This window comes from Scyliorhinus torazame, chromosome 6 (genome assembly GCF_047496885.1).
Source record: "Scyliorhinus torazame isolate Kashiwa2021f chromosome 6, sScyTor2.1, whole genome shotgun sequence".
Classification (NCBI taxonomy): domain Eukaryota; kingdom Metazoa; phylum Chordata; class Chondrichthyes; order Carcharhiniformes; family Scyliorhinidae; genus Scyliorhinus; species Scyliorhinus torazame.
In genome coordinates, this window is record NC_092712.1 from 75,629,702 (window position 1) to 75,652,002 (window position 22,301).

Here is a 22,301-nt window from a genome sequence, read left to right on the forward strand (position 1 = left end):
CTGTCTCTTAAGATTAACTGCTGGAAAAACTTCCGGTGGTGGCATATAGGAGGAGGTCGCACGTTGGATGGCTCCAGCTCGAGGCTTGATTTTTTAGAATTTAATGCCTGGTCCCAGGGGAAATTTTTTGTTAAATAAGTGCAGGAAGACATAAGAAAGATGTCCAAAACCCAAAGGAAAGCTGCCGTGCAGAAGGGGGTGAATGAAGGTCCACCATCGAATGGAAGGGTCAGCTAGGCAACTGGAAGGATGGCGGTGGCTGGGTTGCTGGGCGGGGCCGCACTGCTCACGGCAGAAAAGATGACCGAGGTGATGGTCGTGGAACTTGAAAAACAGTTTGCAAAGCACATGGAGGTGATGAGGAAGGATATGATGACAGCATTGAAGGTGCTGGTGGAGGAGGCGATTGCCCCGGTGAAGCTGGCTGTGTTGAGGACATCGGCCAGGTGCGGGAGCAGGATGAAAACGGAAGGGAGTGGAAGAGGCCTTGTCGCAACACAATGATCAACTCACCTCGATGGGTGAGGAGCTGCAGAGGGTGGTGGAAGCCAACAAGGGTCTGTAAGCCAAAATGGAAGACTTGGAAAACATATCTAGGCGGCAAAATCTGAGGATAGTGGGTCTGCCTGAAGGGGTGGAGGGCTCGAGACTGACGGAGTATTTTGCCAAGATGTTGGCGGAGCTGTTGGGGGAGGAGGAAGATCCCTCTCGGTATGAACTGGATCGGGCTCATAGGACGTGGAGGCAAATACCAAAGGTGAATGAGCCACCAAGAGCAGTGCTTATTTGTTTCCGTAGTTACTGCATGAAGGAGAAGGTCCTGAGTTGGGCAAAGCAGAAGCGGGAGGTGCAGTAGGCTGGAGCTGGTATACGTATATACCAGGACTTTACTGTGGAGTTGGCGAGGATGCGGGCGGCCTTCGGGCGAGTGAAGACGGCACTGTATAACAGCATGGTGCGGTGCGGCATAATGTACCCAGCTAAATTGAGGGAGACCTGCAAAGCCAAAGACTTTTATTTTGAGACGGTGAAAGCGACGGAGGTGTTTGTGAAGGCAGAAGGACTGGGGCAGAATTGAGAAATGGGACTGAGGATTGGACTTGTACTGAGGGTAGGGGGTTTGTAGGAGTGTATGTAGCTATATCTTTTCACTGCATGTTGGTATATGTGCCAAATGAGTCGACGTTGTCTCTTTGGACAAGGTAAGAGTTGGGATTTTGTTTTGCAATGATGGTTCTTTGGGGTTTGTGTGTTTACACTGCGGTTGTGTGTTGAAGGGGATTTCTTTGTTTTGAGACGGGCAGGGGGGAGGGGAGTGAGGCTGGGACAGGGGCCTCCACACTGGCTGGTTTAAGCTGGCCATCAGAGCCTGGTAGAACAGGTTTTGATGAGCCTAGGAGGGGTAAAAAGTTGGGGGAGGGGATCGATACTGGGTGGGGTGTTTTCGAGAGGAAGTGGAGGGGAGGAGTCTGGGAGGGGGGGGTGGGGGGTTCTACAATTCATGGGTGTCATTCATTGTACACTTTCGGGGATTGGATGGCCTTGAATATTAGCGGGGAGGATTGGGGGGGTGGAATGTATATATTAATGGTGACTATGGGCGATTCCTGATTCCTTTTTGTTTTTAATTTGATGTTTATGTTGTCATGCGGACTGTTGTTTGGGGGGGGTTGGTGGGAGGATGGGATCGTTGTTGTTAATAAGGGGATTGAAATTGTATTCGTTACCATTTACTGTTTGTTGGTAGGTGTAAATTTTGAAGAAAATGTGAAAAAGGAGAATAAAAAATATTTTTAAAAGGTTAACGTGCATCTTTGAACTGTGGGAGGAAACCAGAGCACCCGGAGGAAACCCATGCAGACACAAAGAGACTCTGCAAGCTCCACACAGGCAGTCACCCGAGGTTGGAATTGAACCCCAATCCCTAGCGCTGTGAGGCAGCAGTGCTAACAACAGTGCCACCGTGCCTCGCCACATGTCCTGCTATTAATGTCTTTAATAAGGGATTCCAGCAATTCCCCAATGACCGATGTTACGCTAACTGCCTTGGTGTATCCTGCCTTCTGTCTCGTACCTTTCTTGAGTAGAGGTGTTACATTTGAGGTTTTCCAGACTGCCGGGACTTTTCCAGCATCTGGAAAATTTTGGAAGATTATAGCCAAAACATTCACTATCTCGGCAGCCATTTCTTTTGAGACCCTGAGCAGTTGGGTCAGGGGACATGGCAGCATTTAGTCCCATGGCTTTTCTCAGTACTTTCTATCAAGTGACCATGATGTGGGATCTTGGGATTCATTCAGTAGTGTTGATGACAAAAGCAGGAAAGTTATGTTGAAATCTTAGAAAGTTTGGCGAAAACTAGAATATTGCAACAAGTGCTGGTCAACTCTCAGGGGTCAGCAATTTAGATGAGAAGGCTTATCTATCCAGAAGACTGCAGATACCCAGCTATTGAATAGGTTGAAGGCCACGACTGATAGGTTTTCGGACACTAAAGGCTTCAAGTGACATGGAGATCGGGCAGGGAAATGGTATTGAGTTTGAAGATCAGCACAAGCTCATTGAATATTGGAGCAGGCTCGAATGTCTGTCCGACCTACTTCCACTCATAATTATGTTCTTTATCCCGTTATCGATATTATGTACACAAATACTGAATAAATTAATGACCTACCGACAGGCTCCACACTCGAGCATTCCCTGGTGACAGTCTGAGCTATTAGTGGTTGCATTTTTCTGGCACTCGCATTCACATATAAATTCCAAATCAATTTTAACTTTCTCATTCAAACCCCGTGGCTCGATATTAATAGTTGTCTTCTGCCCTTTATTGGGGCATTTCTCTGCTTTGATGCTTATAGCAAAGTGCACCTGGAAAGAATAGAGTGACATTTTTAAAATACTACCTTGTTCAGGTACCACAAGCGAAAATGTTCTTTCTGGCTGATCTGCAAGTTTCAAGAGAGTAAAAGTAAAGAGGTGAATTCAAAAGCAGTGATTGAATTGCATTAATATTGACCCGAGGGCCACCGGAAGGAGGAAAGACTGAGGGAAATACTTCTGTCATTTTCAGGTGCTGAGGAAGGATAAATTAGTATTTAAGATTGTGCATTCAACTTGTGATTTCAACACAGTGAGAATACAACGAGATGAAAGAAGTTAATTAGTAGATTAGGAAAAAGTCTAGTGCCATCACTTTGTTAGAGCCATATTTAATCAGGCAACATAACATATTAAACTTAGATTTAAACCAGTCAGAAATTGGGGCGGCACGGTGGCGCAGTGGTTAGCACTGCTGCCTACGGCGCTGAGGACCTGGGTTCGATCCCTGTCCCGGGTCAGTGTCCGTGTGGAGTTTGCGCATAATATAATAATAATCTTTATCGTCACAAGTAGGCTTACGTTGCAATGAAGTTACTGTGAAAATCCCCTAGTCGCCACATTCTGGCGTCTGTTCGGGAACACAGAGGGAGAATTCAGAATGCCCAAATTTCCTAATATCACGTCTTTCAGGACTAGTGGGAGGAAACCGAAGCATCCGGAGGAAACCCACAGAGACATGGGGAGAACGTGTAGACTCCGCACAGATAGTGACCCAGCCTGGAATCGAACCTGGGACCCTGGTGCTATGAAGCCACAGTGCTAACCACTGTGCTACCTTGCTGCCCCGTGTCTGCGTGGATCTCACACCCACAACCTAAAGATGTGCAGGTTAGGTGGATTGGCCATGCTAAATTGCTCCTTAATTGGAAAAAATATAATTGGGTACTCTAAATTTAAAAAAAGTCAAATATTTAAATATACAAGACATGATAGTGGCATTCATACTAGAACTCCAAAGGATTGTATTGTAATATGCAATGAGATACAAATGCCACTGCATCTTGGTGGGCGGCTGCGATCTTAACTACTCAAATTTGATAAGCTTTCATGAATGTTGTGGAGCTATATGTTCGAGCATTGTGGGTTGCGTAGGCACCTATCTCAGGAGAAAGTAAGTTGTGAGGAGGATGCAAAGAGGCTGCAGATGGATATAAACAGCTTGGGGGAGTGGGCAAGAATCTTGCAGATGGAACATAAAGTGGGAGGTGTGAAAGTATCCAATTCGGGATAAAAAGTAGAATTTTGTTTTAAATGGTAAGAGACTCGGAAATGTTGATATTTAGAGAAACTTGGGTGTCCTTTCACACACATCAACAAAAGATAATACATTTGAAGAGCTAGCCATTAGGAAGAAGAATGACAAGTTAGCCTTTATTACGAAGGGAGTGATATCAAAGAAAGAAGTCATAGAATTAGAATTTACAGTGCAGAAGGAGGCCATTCGGCCCATCGAGTCTGCATCGGCTCTTGGACAGAGCACCCTACCCAAGGTCCACACCTCCATCCCATCCCCAGAACCCAACAACCCCGCCCAACACTAAGGGCAATTTTGGACACTATGGGCAATTTAGCATGGGCAATCCTCCGCACAGACAGTGACCCAAGCCAGGAATCGAACCTGGGACCATGGAGCTGTTAAGCAATTGTGTTATCCACTATGCTACTGTGCTGCCCTTAAGTTGTACCACAATTATATAGGGCTATGGCGAGGCCACACCTGGAGTACTGGGTACTGTTTTCGTCTTCTTATCCAAAGCAAAGTTGCATTTGCCTTAAAGGTAGTGCAACAGATGTTTATGGGATTGCCTCCTGGCACGAGAGGATTGTCTTGTGAAGAGAATGTGATTAGACTTGACCCAGAAATTAGAAGAAGGGCAGATGTTCTGATAGGAACATAACATTCTGAAGGAGCTGGACAGAACTAATGGTCACAAATTCAGAATAAGGGTCAGCCAAGTAGAAAGAAAGTGTCTCATATTTACATAGAACCTTGCATGGTATCATAGTGGTTAGCACAGTTGCTTTACAGCTCCAGGGTCCCAGGTTGGATTCCCGGCTTGGGTCACTGTCTGTGCGGAGTCTGCACGTTTCCCCCGTATCTGCGTGGGGTTCCTCCGGGTGCTCTGGTTTCCTCCCACAGTCTAAAGATGTACACAGGTTAGGTGGAGTGGCCATGCTAAATTGCCCTTAGTGTCCAAAAAAAGGTGGGGTGGGGTGGGGTTACAGGGATAGGGTGGAGGTGTGGACTTGGGTAGGGTGCTCTTTCCAAGAGCTGGTGCACACTCGATGGGCCGAATGGCCTCCTTGTGCACTGTAAATTCTATGATTCTATGATAACATTTGACATCGCATTTAGGAAATGCAGCAGCCAGCTTGCACCCCTCAAACCAGCAATGTGCTAATAACCAGATAATCTGTTTCTTTGACATTGATTGAGAGTGAATGTTCAGAAGTAACTCACCTCCTGACTCCCAAAGCCTGTCCACCATCTACAAGGCACAAGTTAGGAGTGTGATGGAATACCCTCCATCTGCCTGGATGAATGCTCCTTAAAAAATACTCAATAAGCTCGACACCATCCAGGACAGAGCAGCCGCTTGATTGGTACCCCATCCACAATCTTAAACATTCACACCCTCCACCACTGAAGCACAGTGGCAGCAGAGTGTACCATCAACGAGATGTACTGCAGCAATTCACCAAGGCTATTTCAACAGCAACTATCACCCACCACCTAGAAGGACAAGGGCAGCAGATGCATGGAAAGGCTGACACCTGCAAATCCCTTCCAAACCACACATCAGCCTGACTTGGAAATATATCGCTGTTCCTTTATTGTCGCTGGGTCAAAATGCTGGAACTCCCTCCTTAACAGCATTGAGGGTGTTCCTGCACCACATGGACTGCAGCGGTTCAAGGAGGTGGCTCCTTCCCCACGGGAACCAGGGATGAGAAATGAACACCTGCCTACGCAGCGATGCCCACATCCCATGAAAGAATAAATTAAAAAAGAACTCTCCTGTTCCTTTTTGAAATAGTGACATGGAATATTTTACGCCCACCTGAGAGGGCAGGTGGACTTCAATTTAACATCTTGTCCACAAGACGGCAGCTTTAACATTGTAGTACTTCCACAGTAGTGCAGAGGAATGCCAGTGCTGATTTTGTGTTCAGTCCTGAAGACTTCACCTCCAAATCTTCTGACTCAGCGTAAGAGAGCAACCAACTGAGCCGCAGCTGATTGTTTGAGTTGATTTAGGGCTTAGATGAGGAGAAATGTATTTACTCAAAAGTAGTGTATTTTTGGAATACTCCACCACTGAGAGCTGTGGATGTTCAGCCACTGAATATTCAGAACAAAGATCAATAGACTTTGGGGTACGAGGGGAAATAAGGGATATGAGTTTTGTGCAGCCATAGAACATAGAACATACAGTGCACAAGGAGGCCATTCGGCTCATCGAGTCTCCGCAGACCCACTTAAGCCCTCACTTCCACCCTATCCCCGTAATCTAATAGCCCCTCCTAACCTTTTTGGTCACTAAGGGTAATTTAGCACGGCCAATCCACCTAACCTGCACGTCTTTGGACTGTGGGAGGAAACCGGAGTGCCCGGAGGAAGCCCACGCAGACACGGGGAGAACGTGCAGACTCCGCACAGACAGTGACCCAGCGGGGAATCGAAGCTGGGACCCTGGTGCTGTGAAGCCACAGTGCTAGCCACTGTGCTGCCACATGAACATCTTCTGTTCTATTCATACCAGTATCACAGAAACCAGTCAACAGCCAATTTGACTCACTCCACAAAACAACACGAAACAGCTAAGTCACAGCAGCATAGAGATTTAACAGCAAAGAAAAAGCCCTTCAGCCCATCATGTCTGCAGCGGCCATCGAGCATTTACTCTAATTCCATTTTCCACCACTTGGCCCATAGCTTTGTATATTATGGCATTTCAAGTGCTCAGTAAAATACTCCTTAAATGTTGCGTGGGTTCCCGCCTCTACCATCCTTTCAGACAGTGAGTTCCAAACTGCCACTACCCTCTAGGTGAAAAGGTTTCTCTTCAAACCCCTCTAAACCTCCTGCCCTGACCTTAAATATATGCCCCCTGGTTATTGACCACTCGCTAAGGGGAAAAGTTCCTTCCTATCTACCCTATCTGTGACCTTTCTAATGTTATACATGCCTACCAGGTCCCCCCTCAGCCTTCTCTGTTCCAAGGAAAATAATCCCAACCTATCCAGACTCTCCTGATAGCTGGAATGTTCCAGCCCAGGCACATTCTGTTGAATCTCCTCTGCGCTCTCTCCAGTGCAATCACTTCCTAGTGATGGTGACCAGAATGGCACACAGCAGTCCAGCTGTGGCCTGACCAGTGCATTATGCAGCTCCATCATAACTGCCCGGCTCTTATCTTCTATGCCTCGGCTAATAAAAGCAAATATTCCATATGCCTTTTTTAAAATTTAGAGTAACCAATTATTTATTTTCCAATTAAGGGGCAATTTAGTGTGGCCAATCCACCTAACCTGCACATCTTTGGGTTGTGGGGGTGAGACCCACACAGACACAGGGAGAATGTGCAAACTCCACACAGACAGTGACCCAGGGCCGGTATTCAAACCCGGGTCCTCAGCTCCGTAGGCAGCAGTACTAGCCACTGTGCCACATGCCGCCCATGCCTTCCTTTTTAAAATCTAAATTTAAAGTACCCACTTATTCTTTTTCCAATTAAGGGGTTAATTTAGCGTGGCCAATCGTCCTAACCTGCACATCTTATGTTGTGGGGGTGAAACCCACGCAGACAAGGGGAGAATGTGCAAACTCCACACGGAGAGTGACACAGGGCCGGGATTCGAACCTGGGACCTCGGCGCCGTAGGCAATAGTGCTAACCACTGTGCCACCTCGTTTCCATATACCTTCTTAGCCACTTTATCGGTCAGTCTTCGGGGATCTGTGGAATTGCACGCCAAAGTCCCTGGGATCTTCTGTACTTCCCAGGGTCCTATATTCATTGTATATTCCCTTTCCTTGTTCGTCCTCCCAAAATGCATTATCTCACACTTTTCAGGGTTGAATTCTATTTGCTACTGTTCTGCCAATCTCACCAGCCTGTCTATGTTGTCCTGTAATCTAAGGCTTTCCTCCTCGTTACTTACCACACCACCAAATTTTGTGTCATCTCTAAACTTACTGATCATACCACCTACATTCACGTCCAGATCATTAAATTTCCCCATAAACAGCGAGGGACCCAGCAATGATCCCTGTGGAAAACCATTGGACACAGGTTTTGAGTCACAAAAACAACCTTCCACCAGCAACCTCTGCCTCCTGCCACAAAGCCAATTTTGGGATAGGGAAAGGAGGGAGAAACATGACCGTCTAAGAGCGAGATAGTGGAGGTGGACAGGGAATATTCGAGGGTGCCCACCATGGAGGGATTGGCGTGGAGGGAAAGATTGCAGGGGGGGTTTGACAGGCTGACAACGGAGAGGGCAGTGACGCAACTGGGTAGGGCAAGAGGAGTGCAATACGAGTATGGGGAGAAAGCGAGCCGCATGCTGGCACACCAGTTGCAGAGGCAGGCTGCGTCCAGGGAAATATTGACGATCCGGACTGGGGCTGGGGATGTGGTGTTGGAGCCAGGGAGGATAAACAAGGCGTTTAGGGAATACTACAAGGGAGTTTATGAGGTGGACCTGGGGGGAGAGGAGGGGGACATGTGGCGGTTTCTGGACAAGCTGGAATTTTCCAGGTGGAGGAAGCAAAGAGGCAGGGATTGGAGGGGCCGCTGGGGCTGAGGGAGGTGCTGGATAGTATCAGGGGTATGAAGTTGGGAAAGGCCCCCGGATGGGTACCCGGCAGAATTTTATAAGGAATTTGCAGTGGACCTGGCACCACATCTGTTGGGGATGTTTAATGAAGCACTGGAGAAGGGGGAGTTGCCGGAGACGATGAAGCAGGCAGTAATCACACTAAACCCCCAAAAGGGGAATGACCCAGTGGAATGTGGGTCGTACAGGCCCATATCACTATTGAACAAGGATGTGAAAGTATTGGGTAAGCTGTTGGCAGGGAGGATGGAGGATTGTGTCCTGGGGGTGGTTGCTGAAGATTAAACAGGCTTCGTGAAGGGCAGGCAGCTTGCGAGTAATATAAGACGGCTGTTGAATGTGGTGATGAATCTGTCGGCGGCTCTGGTACCGGAGGTGGTGGTGTCCATGGACGCGGAGAAGGCATTTGATCAGGTGGAGTGCCGGTACATGTTCCAGGTTTTGGGAAGGTTTGGGTTTGGGCCAAGATTTGGGGCATGGGTGCGGTTGCTGTATATGCCACCAAGAGCGAGGGTGAGGGTGAATGATATGAGCTCACAAAACTTTGACTTACACAGTGGTACGATGCAGGGGTGCCCGCTGTTGCCGTTGTTGTTTGTGCTGGCCATAGAGCCATTGGCGATGGCTCTCAGGGGGTCGGCAGAGTGGCAGGGGATTATGAGGGTACAGAGGGAGCATTGGGTGTCGCTCTATGCCGATGACCTCCTGCTGTATGTTTCAAATACGTTGGAAAGTATGGGATGGATTGTGGGCCTGTTGGGGAGGTTGGAGGGTTCTAGGGGTACAAACTGAATGTAGGGAAAAGTGAGGTTTTCCTGGTGAATGAGCTGGCACAGCGGGCTAATTTAGGGGGGATGCCATTTACGGTAGCGAGGGACAGGTTTAGGTACTTGGGGATTCAGGTATCGAGGGAACGGATGGGGTTCCATTAGTGGAACTTAATGAAGCTGGTGGAGGAGGCCAGGGAGGATCTTAAGAGGTGGGATACACTGCACTTAACGTTGGCGGGGAGGGTCCAAGTGGTGAAAATTCTGCCGAGGTTCGTGTTTATCTTTCAGACTCTGCCGATCTTTATACCAAAGGCATTTTTTCGGAAAGTGGACACGATCATTTCGGACTTTGTATGGGCGGGGAAGGTGCCGGGGGTGGGGAGGACCTTGCTACAGAGGCAGCAAGGGGAGTTGGCATTGCTGAACTTGCTTCATTACTATTGGGTGGCGAATGTGGACAAGGTGCGGCGGTGGTGGGAAGGAGAAGGGGTAGAGTGGGTTAGGATGGAGGAGGAATCTTGTAAGGGGTCTAGTTTGAGGGCTATGGTGACAGCAGCATTGCCAATGGCTCCGAGTAGGTATTCAGGGAGCCCAGTGGTGCAGTCCACGGTGAAGATATGGAATCAGCTGAGGAGGCATTTTAGGGTAGAAGGGATGCCGGTGTAAGAGCGCTGTGCAAGAATCGGGTTTGAGCCGGAGGGGATGGATAGTGTTTACAGGAGGTGGAGGGAAGTGGAACTGGTCAAGGTGAGGGATCTGTATTGGGAGGAAGGTTTCGCCAGTCTGGAGGAGCTAAGGCAGAGGGTAGAGCATCCGAGGGGGAGTGAGTTCAGGTACCTGCAGGTTCGGGATTTTGCGCGAAAGGTCCGGAGGGGGTTCCCTCGGTTGCCGGGATACACCCTGCTGGATTGACTGCTGCTCCTGGATGTGGAAGGGGAAGGAAGAATTGGGGATATATACAAGTGGCTGGGGGAGCAGGGAGCCAAGCAGGTGGTGAAGATCAAGGAGAAATGGGAGGCGGAGTTGGGAGGGGAGATCAATTGGGGAGTATGAAGTGAGGCACTGCGTAGAGTAAACAGGACATTCAACAACATTATTATTGCTGAATGCTCAGGCATCAACATTCTGAGGGTACCATTAATTATTAATGTTTACATTGTTGGCAATGCTTTTTTTCCAAAAAGGGAATACCAAATCATTTGGTCAGGTAACTTTGTGGAAGGAATCGAGTAGGGCCTTAATGTAAGACACTATAGCAGCTACGATTAAAACAAAATAAGCAACAAGCAAATATGGTAGCTTGGTTACTGATTAAGTCTTTGAGCAGATTGAAATACATGGATACATTATGGGCTGGATTCTATTGCCTACCCGCCGCATATTCCACAGGTGAGCCGTGGACAATGGAAAAGTCCATTGACCTCGGGCGGGATTCTCCGGTCGGCAGTAATGCGCAGCCGGAGAATCCTGCCCTACATTCATCGCAACCGTAACTTTACATTGATACATTACCTCGTCACCAACTTGAATACCTGAACACTTCCTACCATCTTCACCTGTATGAATGGTGTTATTTTTACAGTGGGCTGTATAATGTATCGACACTCCTGCTGGCAATTTGCTATTCGCCAAGATAACCTCAGAAGCCTGTAAAAAAAAAATGGAAAGATAAACTAAGATTTCTAGATTTCTAGAAATCGCTAGATTTCTAAGTATTGGACCAGTACAAAATGTTGAACAAATTTTGATGCACATGTCACTTTAATAGTCAATACTTACCTGAAAAGCATTGAGGGTTAACTTGATGACATTACTGGAATTTGATGTCAGAATTCCCACTTCCGATTTTGGAATTGAATCTTGGACTGTCTATTAAAATAGAGAAACAGATTTTTTTTAATAAATAATTTTTATTGGGTTTTTGAACAAAGTATATTTGCCGTTATGTACACAGGATATATTATATATATATATATGTAGAAGAAGAGAAGGACACACACACACAAATCACAAAGGGAAAAAAAAAATAACAACACGAGAGAAATACAAAATCAGATAAAGTAACTGGCGGGTATTATGCCCCCGCTCAACAGCAGCAACTCTGTACACTTGGCAAAATTATTTACACACATAAGTAGGCATCTGTTTGTGTGCGTGTGTGGGGTGGGGGGGGGGGGGGGGGGGGGGGGGAAAGGAGGAGGTTAGATATACATTTGGGTCCGGAGAGACAATTACGGAGGACAATACTCGAATGGGTCTGGTGCCGGTGTTGCATCTCGCTTCTCCCGGCAGGACTTCGCTGCCGTTATCGTCTTGTGCTCACTACCGCTTCAGCCGGCTCTCCCGTCTTCCACCTGTGTTCTCCTTTTTCTCTGTTCCTGTGGATGCCAAGCTTGTTGACCTTTCCCTGCCCGCCCCCTACCTCCCTGGCTCTCCTCTATTGTTCGCTGTCCCCCCCCCCCCCCACTCTCCCGGTCTATCTCTCCCTCTCATGCTTTGGCTACTTTCCCCTGTTCCCTGGCTACCTGGCTATTCTTCTGCTTGTTTGTTGGCCACAAACAGGTCCCGGAACAATTGGGACGTCTGACCCTCGGATGGCGAATTTGATTTTCTCCATTTGGAGAGATTCCGAGAGGTCGGACAGCCAGTCTGCAGCTTTGGGTGGTGCTGCTGACCGCCAGCCGAACAGGATTCTACAGCGGGCGATCAGGGAGGCAAAGGCAAGGGCATCTGCCCTCCTCCCCAGGAATAGACCTGGCTGGTCTGAAACCCCGAAGACCGCCATTTTCGGGAATGGTCCACCTTCACCCTCACCACTTTGGACATTGCCTTGAAGAAGGCTGTCCAGTACTCCACAAGTCTGGGGCAAGACCAGAACATGTGGGCGTGGTTGGCCAGGAGGCACAGTTCACATCTGTCCTCCACCTCTGGGAAGAACCTAGTCATACGGGTTCTTGTTAAGTGGGCTCTCTGTACCACTTTTAGTTGCATCAGGCTGAGCCTTGCGCACGTGGAGGTGGAGTTGATCCTATGCAGTGCTTCGCTCCAGAGTCCCCACCCTATTTCGAACCCCAGGTCCTCCTCCCATTTCTTTCTTATTGCATCCAGTACAGTGTCGGCCCTTTCTACCAGTCCATCATACATGTCGCTACCAGTAACTCTTCCAGTAATGTCTGTCGTGGCAGTTGGGGTACGTCCTTGTCGCCTTTCGTAGGAAGTTTTTGAGTTGCAGGTACCTTAGCTCATTCCACCTGGCTAGCTGGAATATCTCTGTCAGTTCGTCCATTGTTGCGATCCTGCCGTCCGTGTATAGGTCCCTGACTGTCAGTGTCCCTCCGTCCTGTCCCCCCCCCCCCCCATGCCCCCCATACGAACGCCATGATTAGTTTGTCCAGCGCTCTGAAAAAGGCCTTGGGAATGTAGATCGGGATGGATCTGAATAGGAAGAGGTACCTGGGCAGCACGTTCATTTTGATCGTCTGGTCTCTACGCGAGGGAGAGTGGGAATGTGTTCCATCTTTGCAGGTCCTTTTTTACTTCCTCTGTCAGACTGATGAGGTTCCATTTGTGGATCCCTTTCCAGTCATGGGCTATTTAGATCCCCAGGTAGCGGAATTTGTGTCGGACTTGTTTGAACGGCAGTCCTCTTAGTGCTGCCCCCCTCCTTATGGGTGTACCGGGAAGATCTCGCTTTTGCTCATGTTGAGTTTGTAGCCCGAGAAGGTACCAAACTCTTTCAGGAGCGCGATGATTCCGTCCATGCTGCTCTGTGGGTCCGAAATGTAGAGGAGCAGGTCATCTGCATAGAATGAGACTCTGTGCTCTCTGCCTCCCCTTCGGATCCCCCTCCAGATTTTTGCTGCTCTGAGCGCAATTGCTAATGGCTCGATTGCTAGAGCGAACAGCAGCGGGGACAGTGGGCATCCTTGTCTGGTGCCCCTGTGCAGCTGGAAGTATTGGGAGTTGGTGTTGTTTGTCCGTACGCCCGCCATGGGAGTGTTGTTATGTCATATGGGTTTTACCCAGGAGGTGAATCCTGTTCCAAGCCCGAACCGCTCCAGTACCTCTGTGAGGTATTTCCATTCGACTCTGTCGAAGGCCTTTTCTGCATCTAGGGAGACGATCACCTCTGGTGTTCTCTCCCCGGAGGGGGTCATCATCACGTTCAGCAGGCACCTAATGTCCGAAGTAAGCTGTCTACCTTTGACAAAGCCCGTCTGGTCCGCTGCGACCACCTCTGCACGCAGCCTTCTAGCCTTTTGGCGAGAATCTTGGCCAGTATTTTGGCATCTGCGTTCAGCAGTGAGATGGGTCTGTATGACCCACATTCCGTTGGGTCTTTATCTTTCTTAGGTATCAGCGAGATTGAGGCCTGTGCTAGCGTGGGTGGCAGTGTGCCCTTAGCTAGCGAGTCTGTGAACATCTCCCGCAGGTGCGAGGCCAGTGCTGTCGCAAATTTTTTGTAGAAGTCCACTGGGAACCCGAATGGTCCCGGCGCCTTCCCCGCCTGCATGGAGCTAATGCTGTCCATGATCTCTCCCAGTGCTAGTGGTGCTTCCAGGCCCCTTTTTCTCCCCCATGACTGGTATGTCCAGTCCATCAAGGAACTGTTTCATCTCGGACCCCCACGTTGGGGACTCTGAGGTGTACAGCCCTTGGTAAAAGGCCCTGAAGGTTTTGTTGATCTTTTCTGGTTCTGTTTCTAATGTGCCTCTGGTATCCCTGATTTGTGCAATTTCTCTGGTGGCTGCCTGCTTTCTCAGCTGGGTGTGCCAACAGGAGGCTGGCTTTGTCTCCGTGTTCGTATAGGGTCCCACATGCCTGGCGGAGTTGGTGCACTGCTTTCCTGGTAGAGAGCAGATCAAAATTCCTTTGTAACTCTTTCCTCTCAGCCAGGAGCTCTACGGTCGGGGCCTCAGAGTATTTACGGTCTACCTCCAGTATGGAGTCGACCAGCTGCTGCCTAGCCGCCCTTTCCTCCCTAACTCTTCGCGCTTTGAAAGCGATAATTTCGTGAAACAGGTTTTTAACTTTCCACATTATAACATGCTGCAGCTTTAATAATAATGGTGAGCTCCTCGAAAGCGCTTTGTGAATAAACGATAGCAACAGAAATTGCATAAAATTTTGAACGAAGAAGGGGTGAGGGGAGCCAATTCTGTTCTCAGTGAAAGATACAAAAATGATTTGTATGACAGATTTTGAGTGAATACTTTCCTTAATTCGTCCCTACAGTCAAAGCAACACTTTCACCCAGTTCCTATGACCTTGGATTAAAAATAAAAGTTGTTGGAAATACTCCGCAGGTCAGGCAGCATTTGTGGAGACACAGTTAATGTTTGAGTCTGATGACTTTTCAACTGCACCTTGGCCTAGTGTTAAAGCCCCCACGGAGGTTACGGGGTATGGACCATCTGGCTCCCCATGACCTCTACCGAGTGCGAACTTCCCCGGTAACCGGGGGGGGGGGGGGGTTCCCCTTTAACAAGGTGAGCCTGTGCAGTATAAAAAAACCTGACCCAGGTGAAGTTTGGGATGGGAGAGCCCTTTGGGGAGTGGGGTAGTTTAATGTACGTGTTAATAAACCGTTATTTTTGCATCTTACTCTTCGTTCCTTGTGGGCACTCTGTGTGGATTCTACACCTAGTTTCCCTGACTTAGGGTTACATTCATGGCAAGCTCCAAGTGACAGATGAGCACTGACTATAGGTGCTACTGCCGCACAGGGCCACCTGCGCACACCAGAAGAGTCAGAAAGCCACTTTCAGAGCAGAAGAGTTGGCTGGCTTTGCGGTCTGATTTTCCACCCTATACACTCATGACTGTGTGGCAAGATTTAACATTAACTCAATCTATAAGTTTGCGGATGGTACGACCGTAGTGGGCCGTATCTCAAACAACGACGAATCAGACTACAGAAGGGAGATAAATCACTTGGTTGCATGGTGTTCTAAAAACAACCTCCCTCTAAATGGCGGAAAGACCAAGGAACTGATCATCGACTTCAGGAAGCGTAGCACGACACACACTCCCGTCTGCATCAATGGCTCAGAAGTGGAGATGGTCGATAGCTTTAAGTTCCTGGGGGTCACCATTACCAACAGTTTGTCCTGGTCTACTCACGTTGATGCAACAGTCAAGAAAGCCCAACAGGTCTCTACTTCCTAAGGAAGCTAACGAAATTTGACATGTCTGCATTGATTCTCACAAACTTCTACAGATGTGCGACAGAGAGCATCATATCCGGCTGCATCACAGCCTGGTATGACAACTTCTCGGCCCTAGATCGCAAGAAACTGCAGAGTGTGGTGAACTCAGCCCAACGCATCACACAAGCTTGCCACCCTCACATTGATTCTGTATACACCTCCCGCTACCTCAGGAAGGCAGACAAGCATTATCTGAGTCCCCTCCCACCCAGGCATTGCCTTCTTCCACACCCTTCCATCAGGCAGAAGGTACAGAAATCTGGAGACCCGCACATCTAGATGTAGAAACAGCTTCTTCCCCACAGCTACAAGACTCCTCAACAACTCCCCCCGTGGACTGATCTGTTCCCTGTAAGAACACTGTTCACGACGCCCTATGCTGCTCTTGCTCATGTATTTGCTTTGTTTGGCCCCTTGTTCCGCACTGTAAACAATCACTGATTGTCGATATACCATTTGTCAATGTACTCTGTTGATTATTCTTGTGTCTACTATGTACGTACTGTGTACGTTCCCTTGTCCGCAGAAAAATACTTTTCACTGTACTTCGATACATGTGACAATAAATCAAATCAAATCAATCCACTGTGCCACCTGGTGGCAGGGAGGCAGCTGGGATTGGGGTACAGGTGGGGGGAATACTTAGAAAGGGAAAATTCAAGCCGCAGCATCACATAAACTGTAACAGAGAATTGGAATTGCTGCTGCCTCTGGTGCTTTCAGCTCGAGAGTTGATAGGATCACAAAATAGGAGTAAACCCTTTCTCCAAATCCTTTTATATTTTTCATTTTATATGTTTATCTAATTCCTTTTTAAATGATGCCATGATCTCTACCTCAAGTGCCATTGGTTACAAACATTCCCTTTTTAACCCCCCATCTTGTGAAAATCTTCCCGTTCCCATTTCATTCTTCGAGTGATAACTCCGAATCTAAGGTCATTTATCACTGAGCCGCCAACTAGTGAGATCAGTCCATCACTGTCGAAACCTTTCATCATTTTGAAAGTCTCTATTAGATTGAAAATCCTAACCTTCTCCGTTCCAGTAGAATTACATTTTATAACCTTCCGTCATAACTTTTACCTTCATATCAGATATCAACCTGGGAGATTATCTTTGCTTTCGTGCTCCTAAGACCTTCCATTTAAAGCTCAGAATCCCATTCGCCTTTTCACGTTCTTTGGGCGATACTGGGTGCTGGCTGGGGCGTGAAAACCGCTGTGTAGCTCTTCAGCTGTACAACTGGGTCTTCTCTCCAGGTTCTGTGGAATCTGTGCACAGGAAATATGGGGGTGTGGTTTCTGCCTTCATGGATAACCCCTCTCACCTCAGGGTCTATGCATACCTTTGTGCCCCCAGTGGGTTCCCCTCGGCCGCTCCTGACACCATGCTGGCAAGGGGGAATTCCTTACCTCAGGGGAACATATGGGGGGGAACTCTTCAAGTCGATGTTAATTTATTGAAATGAATTTTAATGAGGTTATGAACCTCGTTAGGTCACCGTCAGGTGGAGGGGGGGGTGGGGCAATCTGGGAACGAGATCCCGCCACTGAAATTCTTCTTCCCCCGCTCTCGTGGGATTTTTCGCCAATGTCCCGATTTCCACCTATGGTGAACACTCGCAGAAAATCCCCCCTTTACCTTCACCCCACGTGGGTTTACGTAGCTGCACTGCTGCATTTGTTTCTTATTCATTAATGGGATGTGGGCCTCACTGGCTCAACCAGCATTTATTGCTCATTCCTAGTTGCCCTTCAGACAGTGGTGGTGAACTGCTTTCTTGAACCGCTGCAGTCCATGTGGTGTACGAGCACCCACGGTGCTGTTACGGAGGGAGTTCCAGGATTTTGATCCAGCGACAATGAAGGAATAGCGATGGTTAGATCCTCTTTGGTTTGAGATGGTCATTTTCCTGCCACTTGTGTGGCGCGAATGTAACTTGCCATTTGTCAGCCCAAGCCTGGATATTTTCCAGGTCTTACTGCATTTGGGCATGGACTGCTTCATTATCTGACAAGTTGCGAATGGTGCTGAACATTATGGAGTCATCTGCAAAAATCCCCACTCTATCCAGTGGAGAGTTTCCCTCCTAAATCCCATTGATTTCTCTGCTCTTCCATTCTGTTAAGAACCTTACCATTTACATTCTACTTCCTTTCACAGTTTTTTTCCTCAGCATATACAGTGGGCGCGATTCTCCACTCCCACGCCGGTTGGGAGAATCGCCAGGGCTGCCAAAATTTCCCGGGACGCTGGTCCGACGTCCTCCTGCGATTCTCCCAAGCGGCGGGAACGGCCCGGTCGAGTTTCGCGGGCCGCAGGCCGGAGAATCGCCGGAGACACCGAAAATGGCGATTCTCCGGCACCCCCGCTATTCTGAGGCCCGGATGGGCCGAGCGGCCAGGCCAAAACGGCGGGTTCCCCCCGGCGCCGTCTACACCTGGTCGCTGCAGTCGTGGGCGGTGCGTGAACGCTGGGGGGGCGGCCTGCAGGGGGGGGCGAGGGGGAATCCTGCACCGGGGGGTACCTCAGATGTGGGGTGGCCCGCGATCGGTGCCCACCGATCTTCGTTCCGTCCTCTCTGAAGGAGGACCTCCTTCCTTCCGCGGCCCCGCAAGATCCGTCAGACATCTTCTTGTGGGGCGGACTTAGAGATGACGGCAACCACGCATGCGCGGGTTGGCGCCGGCCAACCCGCGCATGACGCCCATTATGCGGCGCCGGCCGCGTCATCTATGCGGCGCCGCTTTTACGCGGGCGACAAGGCCTGGCGCGTGTAGATGACGCTGGCCCATTGTCAGGGCCTGAATCGGTCGGGACCGGGGCCGTTTCGCGCCGTCGTGAACCTCGACGGCGCTCACGACGGCGCGGCCACTTTGGCGCGAGAGTGGAGAATCCCGCCCAGTGTCTGCAATTACCTGTATCTATTTTCTAAATAATACATTCTCAATTCTAATTACTTTCAAAATGGTGAAAAGGTAGAAAGAGTGGAGACCCGAAGACTTGAGGGGTATGCCGATCATGTCATGAGCAGGTATAGATAATAATCAAAAAGGGTAATGGTACTCTTTATACTTAGAATACTAGGATACAGGGATGTCAATGCTACAGCTACAAAAAGACTCAGGCCCCTGTGAAACAAAGGATGGTAATGTTTGTAACATTCCACAATTGATGTTTTATCATTTGTTGGTATTAAACCCCAAGATTAATAGATTTTTGTAAGCAAAGATATGAAGGGATAGGGGGCAACGATCCTTTTGGAATTAGATCAATCATGGTCTAATTAAATGACGGAACAGGCATGATGGTCGAAATGGCTTACTATTGCTCTGCATTCGCTGCTTATTTACCCACAATGCTATCCTATCTCTGCCTACCATAAATTCCTGCATTGTTATCACAGTTAACCAACCCTGTCATTTGGAGAAGTATTAATACATCTTTCTACATATACTAATTTGGTACAGTATTAAAGAAGTGACGAGCGTGCAGCAGAAGCAAGGCCAGTACACAGAATGCTAAGTGGAGTGAGCTAGAAGCGAAATGTACTTGCAGAGTATTTCATTTTTTGAGTGGATGGAATGCGCGGGCATCCAAAACAATTAGTGAGGGCTCAGCGGACTTTTCAGAGCTAAAGTTTCCAAATTCAATAGCGAGGACAAATGTTTACCATCAAGAGAGGAAGGTGGTGAAAGCCGCCTGTGATAATCCTGAACACGAACAAATTAGCTAGTCTAAATAACCTGATCATGTTCTCACATCATTATCAGGGGATCAACAGACACTTATCCGGGAGATTATTGGCGCCTGTTTTTAATTGTCCTCTAATCCTACCGGGACCGTTCTAATCTTTCAATCTAAAATACTTTAAATATTGTCCCACGAATTCTTCAGCTGACAGTTGCTGCTTCGAGGAAACAGCAATAATGCTCACTGTTAGATTATTAAGGTAGTTCGACGAAGTTGGAACCATTCAGGGCCCATTGCTTTTTAGCAGCTTTTCAGTCCCTGATATTATAGCTCGAACTATGGTGACCATCAAAGGTTTTCCAAGGGCTTAGTCAGTGACTCAAAAAGGCACCTATTTGCTAAAGAATGACAAAACCAATGGGGGGATTCACCGGACTTGAAACTCTGCAGTGCCAGGATTCGCCCCACTATTCACCGACACTTAGCCAGTTTGGGGGGCCTTGGAAGATTTTGATTTGATTTGATTTGATTTATTGTCACATGTACCGAAGTACAGTGAAAAGTATTTTTCTGCGGCCGAGGAACGTACACAATACGTACATAGTAGACACAAGAATAATCAACAGAGTACATCGACAAAACAGTGATTGGTTACAGTGCGGAACAAGGGGCCAAACAAAGCAAATACATGAGCAAGAGCAGCATAGGGCGTCGTGAATAGTGTTCTTACAGGGAACAGATCAGCCCGAGGGGGAGTCGTTGAGGAGTCTAGTAGCTGTGGGGAAGAAGCTGTTCCTATGTCTGGAAGTGCGAGTTTTCAGACTTCTGTACCTTCTGCCTGATGGAAAGGTCTGGAAGAAGGAAATGCCTGGGTGGAGGGGAGTTCTCCTCGATGAGACTACACTTTAATTGATTTCCTGCACTGTCGAGCTGGGCTTGCCAGCAGGACCAGCTCCTTGCAGATTAGGGCGCCATTTTGACCAGCATTGCCAATCTCTGCCCCCCACCACCACCCCCCCCCCCCCCCACCCCCCACCCCCCCCCACCCCCCACCCCCCCCCCAGCTTTCTGGACCCCTCACCCTCCAACTTTTTCTTGGCTCATCGAACCCCTTTCACCCCCTCATGGGCAAGACCTCCCCTGGCCTGACCCCGGCAGTGCCAGTTTGGCCCCCAGGCACCTGGGCACTGCCAGCTTGGCACCTTTGCAGTGGTCCTGGCGATGCCACCCGGGCACCCTGACAGTGATTAATAGGGGGATCAGGCAGGAGAATGGGGATGAGAAAATATCAGCCATGATTGAATGGCGGAGCAGACTCGATGGGCCGAGTGGCCTAATTCTACTCCTATGTCTTATGGTGACAGGGTAGCACCACCAGGAGGCCCAGGTGGCACTGACATGGTGTCAGGCTGGCAGTGCCAAGGTGCCTGGATGCCAGGGGGTGTGCCATGGTACTAACCTGCTGAGTACCTGACCATCCGGGGGTCTCTAATGGCCTGCCAGATCCCTCGAGATGCCGTCACGCCTGATCCACATTTATAGAAACCAGTGCTAAATGGCGGCGAATCAAGGTCTCACAGGCACGCTGTTGACTCCCAGGCGCTGGGTGAAAGCCTAATGACTCATTTAAATATGCTGATCTGGATCTCACCCTCGCGGGGCAGAGTGAGTCGGGTGACTCATGATCGGCTCAGCACGGAGCCCAATTTGGGGCTCTTGCAGGATTCACTCATTGCACCGGGCTCCGTGCCGGGCACAATGCAATGGGTGAATTGCACGCAAGGTGTCTGAAACTGTGAAGACAGAGAAACAGTGATTCGGATCTTGTCCTGGAGCTAAATTGATTAAATTGTAAGGTTTGGAGAGCTCTGGTACATGTTCAGCCAAACACCAGCAAGTGAGAAAATCTAGGTTCTGTGAAATGAGTACAGGAAATCAACAGCACGGGGACTTGCGGTGGCGGCCATGGAGTGAGTGGTCGCATATTTGGCAGCTCCCGCTCATGGTGGTCTTTTTGTGGCCTTTAAGCCAGTTTGCCTCAGGAATTTTGTGGGAAAAAGGTGCAGAAGTGAGAGTAGAAGAGAGTGACCCCTAGTTTATGGAACTGCGGTCCAGAAGTGCCCGGAAAAATGCGAACCTGTTGGCCGAGGTGAGTGAGCAGCAGACAGCACACACGGAGATGGCGAACGGGCAGGGTCCGGCCCTGCCGGCTCAGTGGCCAATGGACCAGTTGGTGAGCTTCCTGAATGAGAAGTTCAGCCAACTGCGGAAGGAAAGTTCGGAGGACCTGGCCCGGGCGGTGGACTCGATCAACGCGGTGGTTGACCGCGTGGAGATGAGACTGGAGGCCCAGGGACAGGCGATCCAGAGGTTGGAGGAGCTGGCGGGAGAACATGAGGAACAGTCCACCTCTATGGCAGCAGAGATTAGGCAGATGTGTGACCAGCAGAAACGATTGATGGAGAACGTGGAGGGCCTGGAGAATCGTTCATGGAGGCAGAACATCTGGATCGTCGGTCTGCCCGAGGAATCGAAGCATCGGATGCTGGTGCTTATGTTGGAAAGATGCTGGAAAGCTGCTTCGGGAAGGTGCGTTTGACCGGCCGTTGGAGGTGAATTGGGCCCACAGGGCACTGATGTGCAAACCCCAGGGGTGTGAGCCGCTGAGGGCGATGGTAGTATGATTCCTGGACAAGGAACACATCATGAGGTGGGCCAGGCAGACGAGGCAATGCACTTGGGATGGCATCGAGATTTGGGTGTACCAAGACCTGGGAGTAGAGCTGGCGAAGAGGAGGACGAGCTTTAAGTCGGTTTTGTATAAGAAAGGTGATAAGTTTGGTTTACCTGGCTCGCCTATGGGTGACCTATGGGGGCCGGGAGTTGTACTTTGGCTCGGCA

At 49.1% G+C, this 22,301-nt stretch overlaps 1 protein-coding gene across 1 annotated transcript in view; it reads right to left on the reverse strand.

The window, feature by feature from the left end:
* LOC140424846 (integrin beta-1-like) overlaps positions 1 to 22,301 on the reverse strand; it is a 213,064-nt gene that overhangs the window by 37,471 nt on the left and 153,292 nt on the right. The window contains exons 10-12 of the mRNA XM_072508338.1: positions 11,276 to 11,355; positions 11,009 to 11,143; positions 2,675 to 2,871 (exon numbers count right to left, since the gene is read on the reverse strand). Of these exons, the coding sequence (XP_072364439.1) occupies positions 2,675 to 2,871; positions 11,009 to 11,143; positions 11,276 to 11,355 (412 nt within the window). The remainder of the gene's footprint in view (positions 1 to 2,674; positions 2,872 to 11,008; positions 11,144 to 11,275; positions 11,356 to 22,301) is intronic.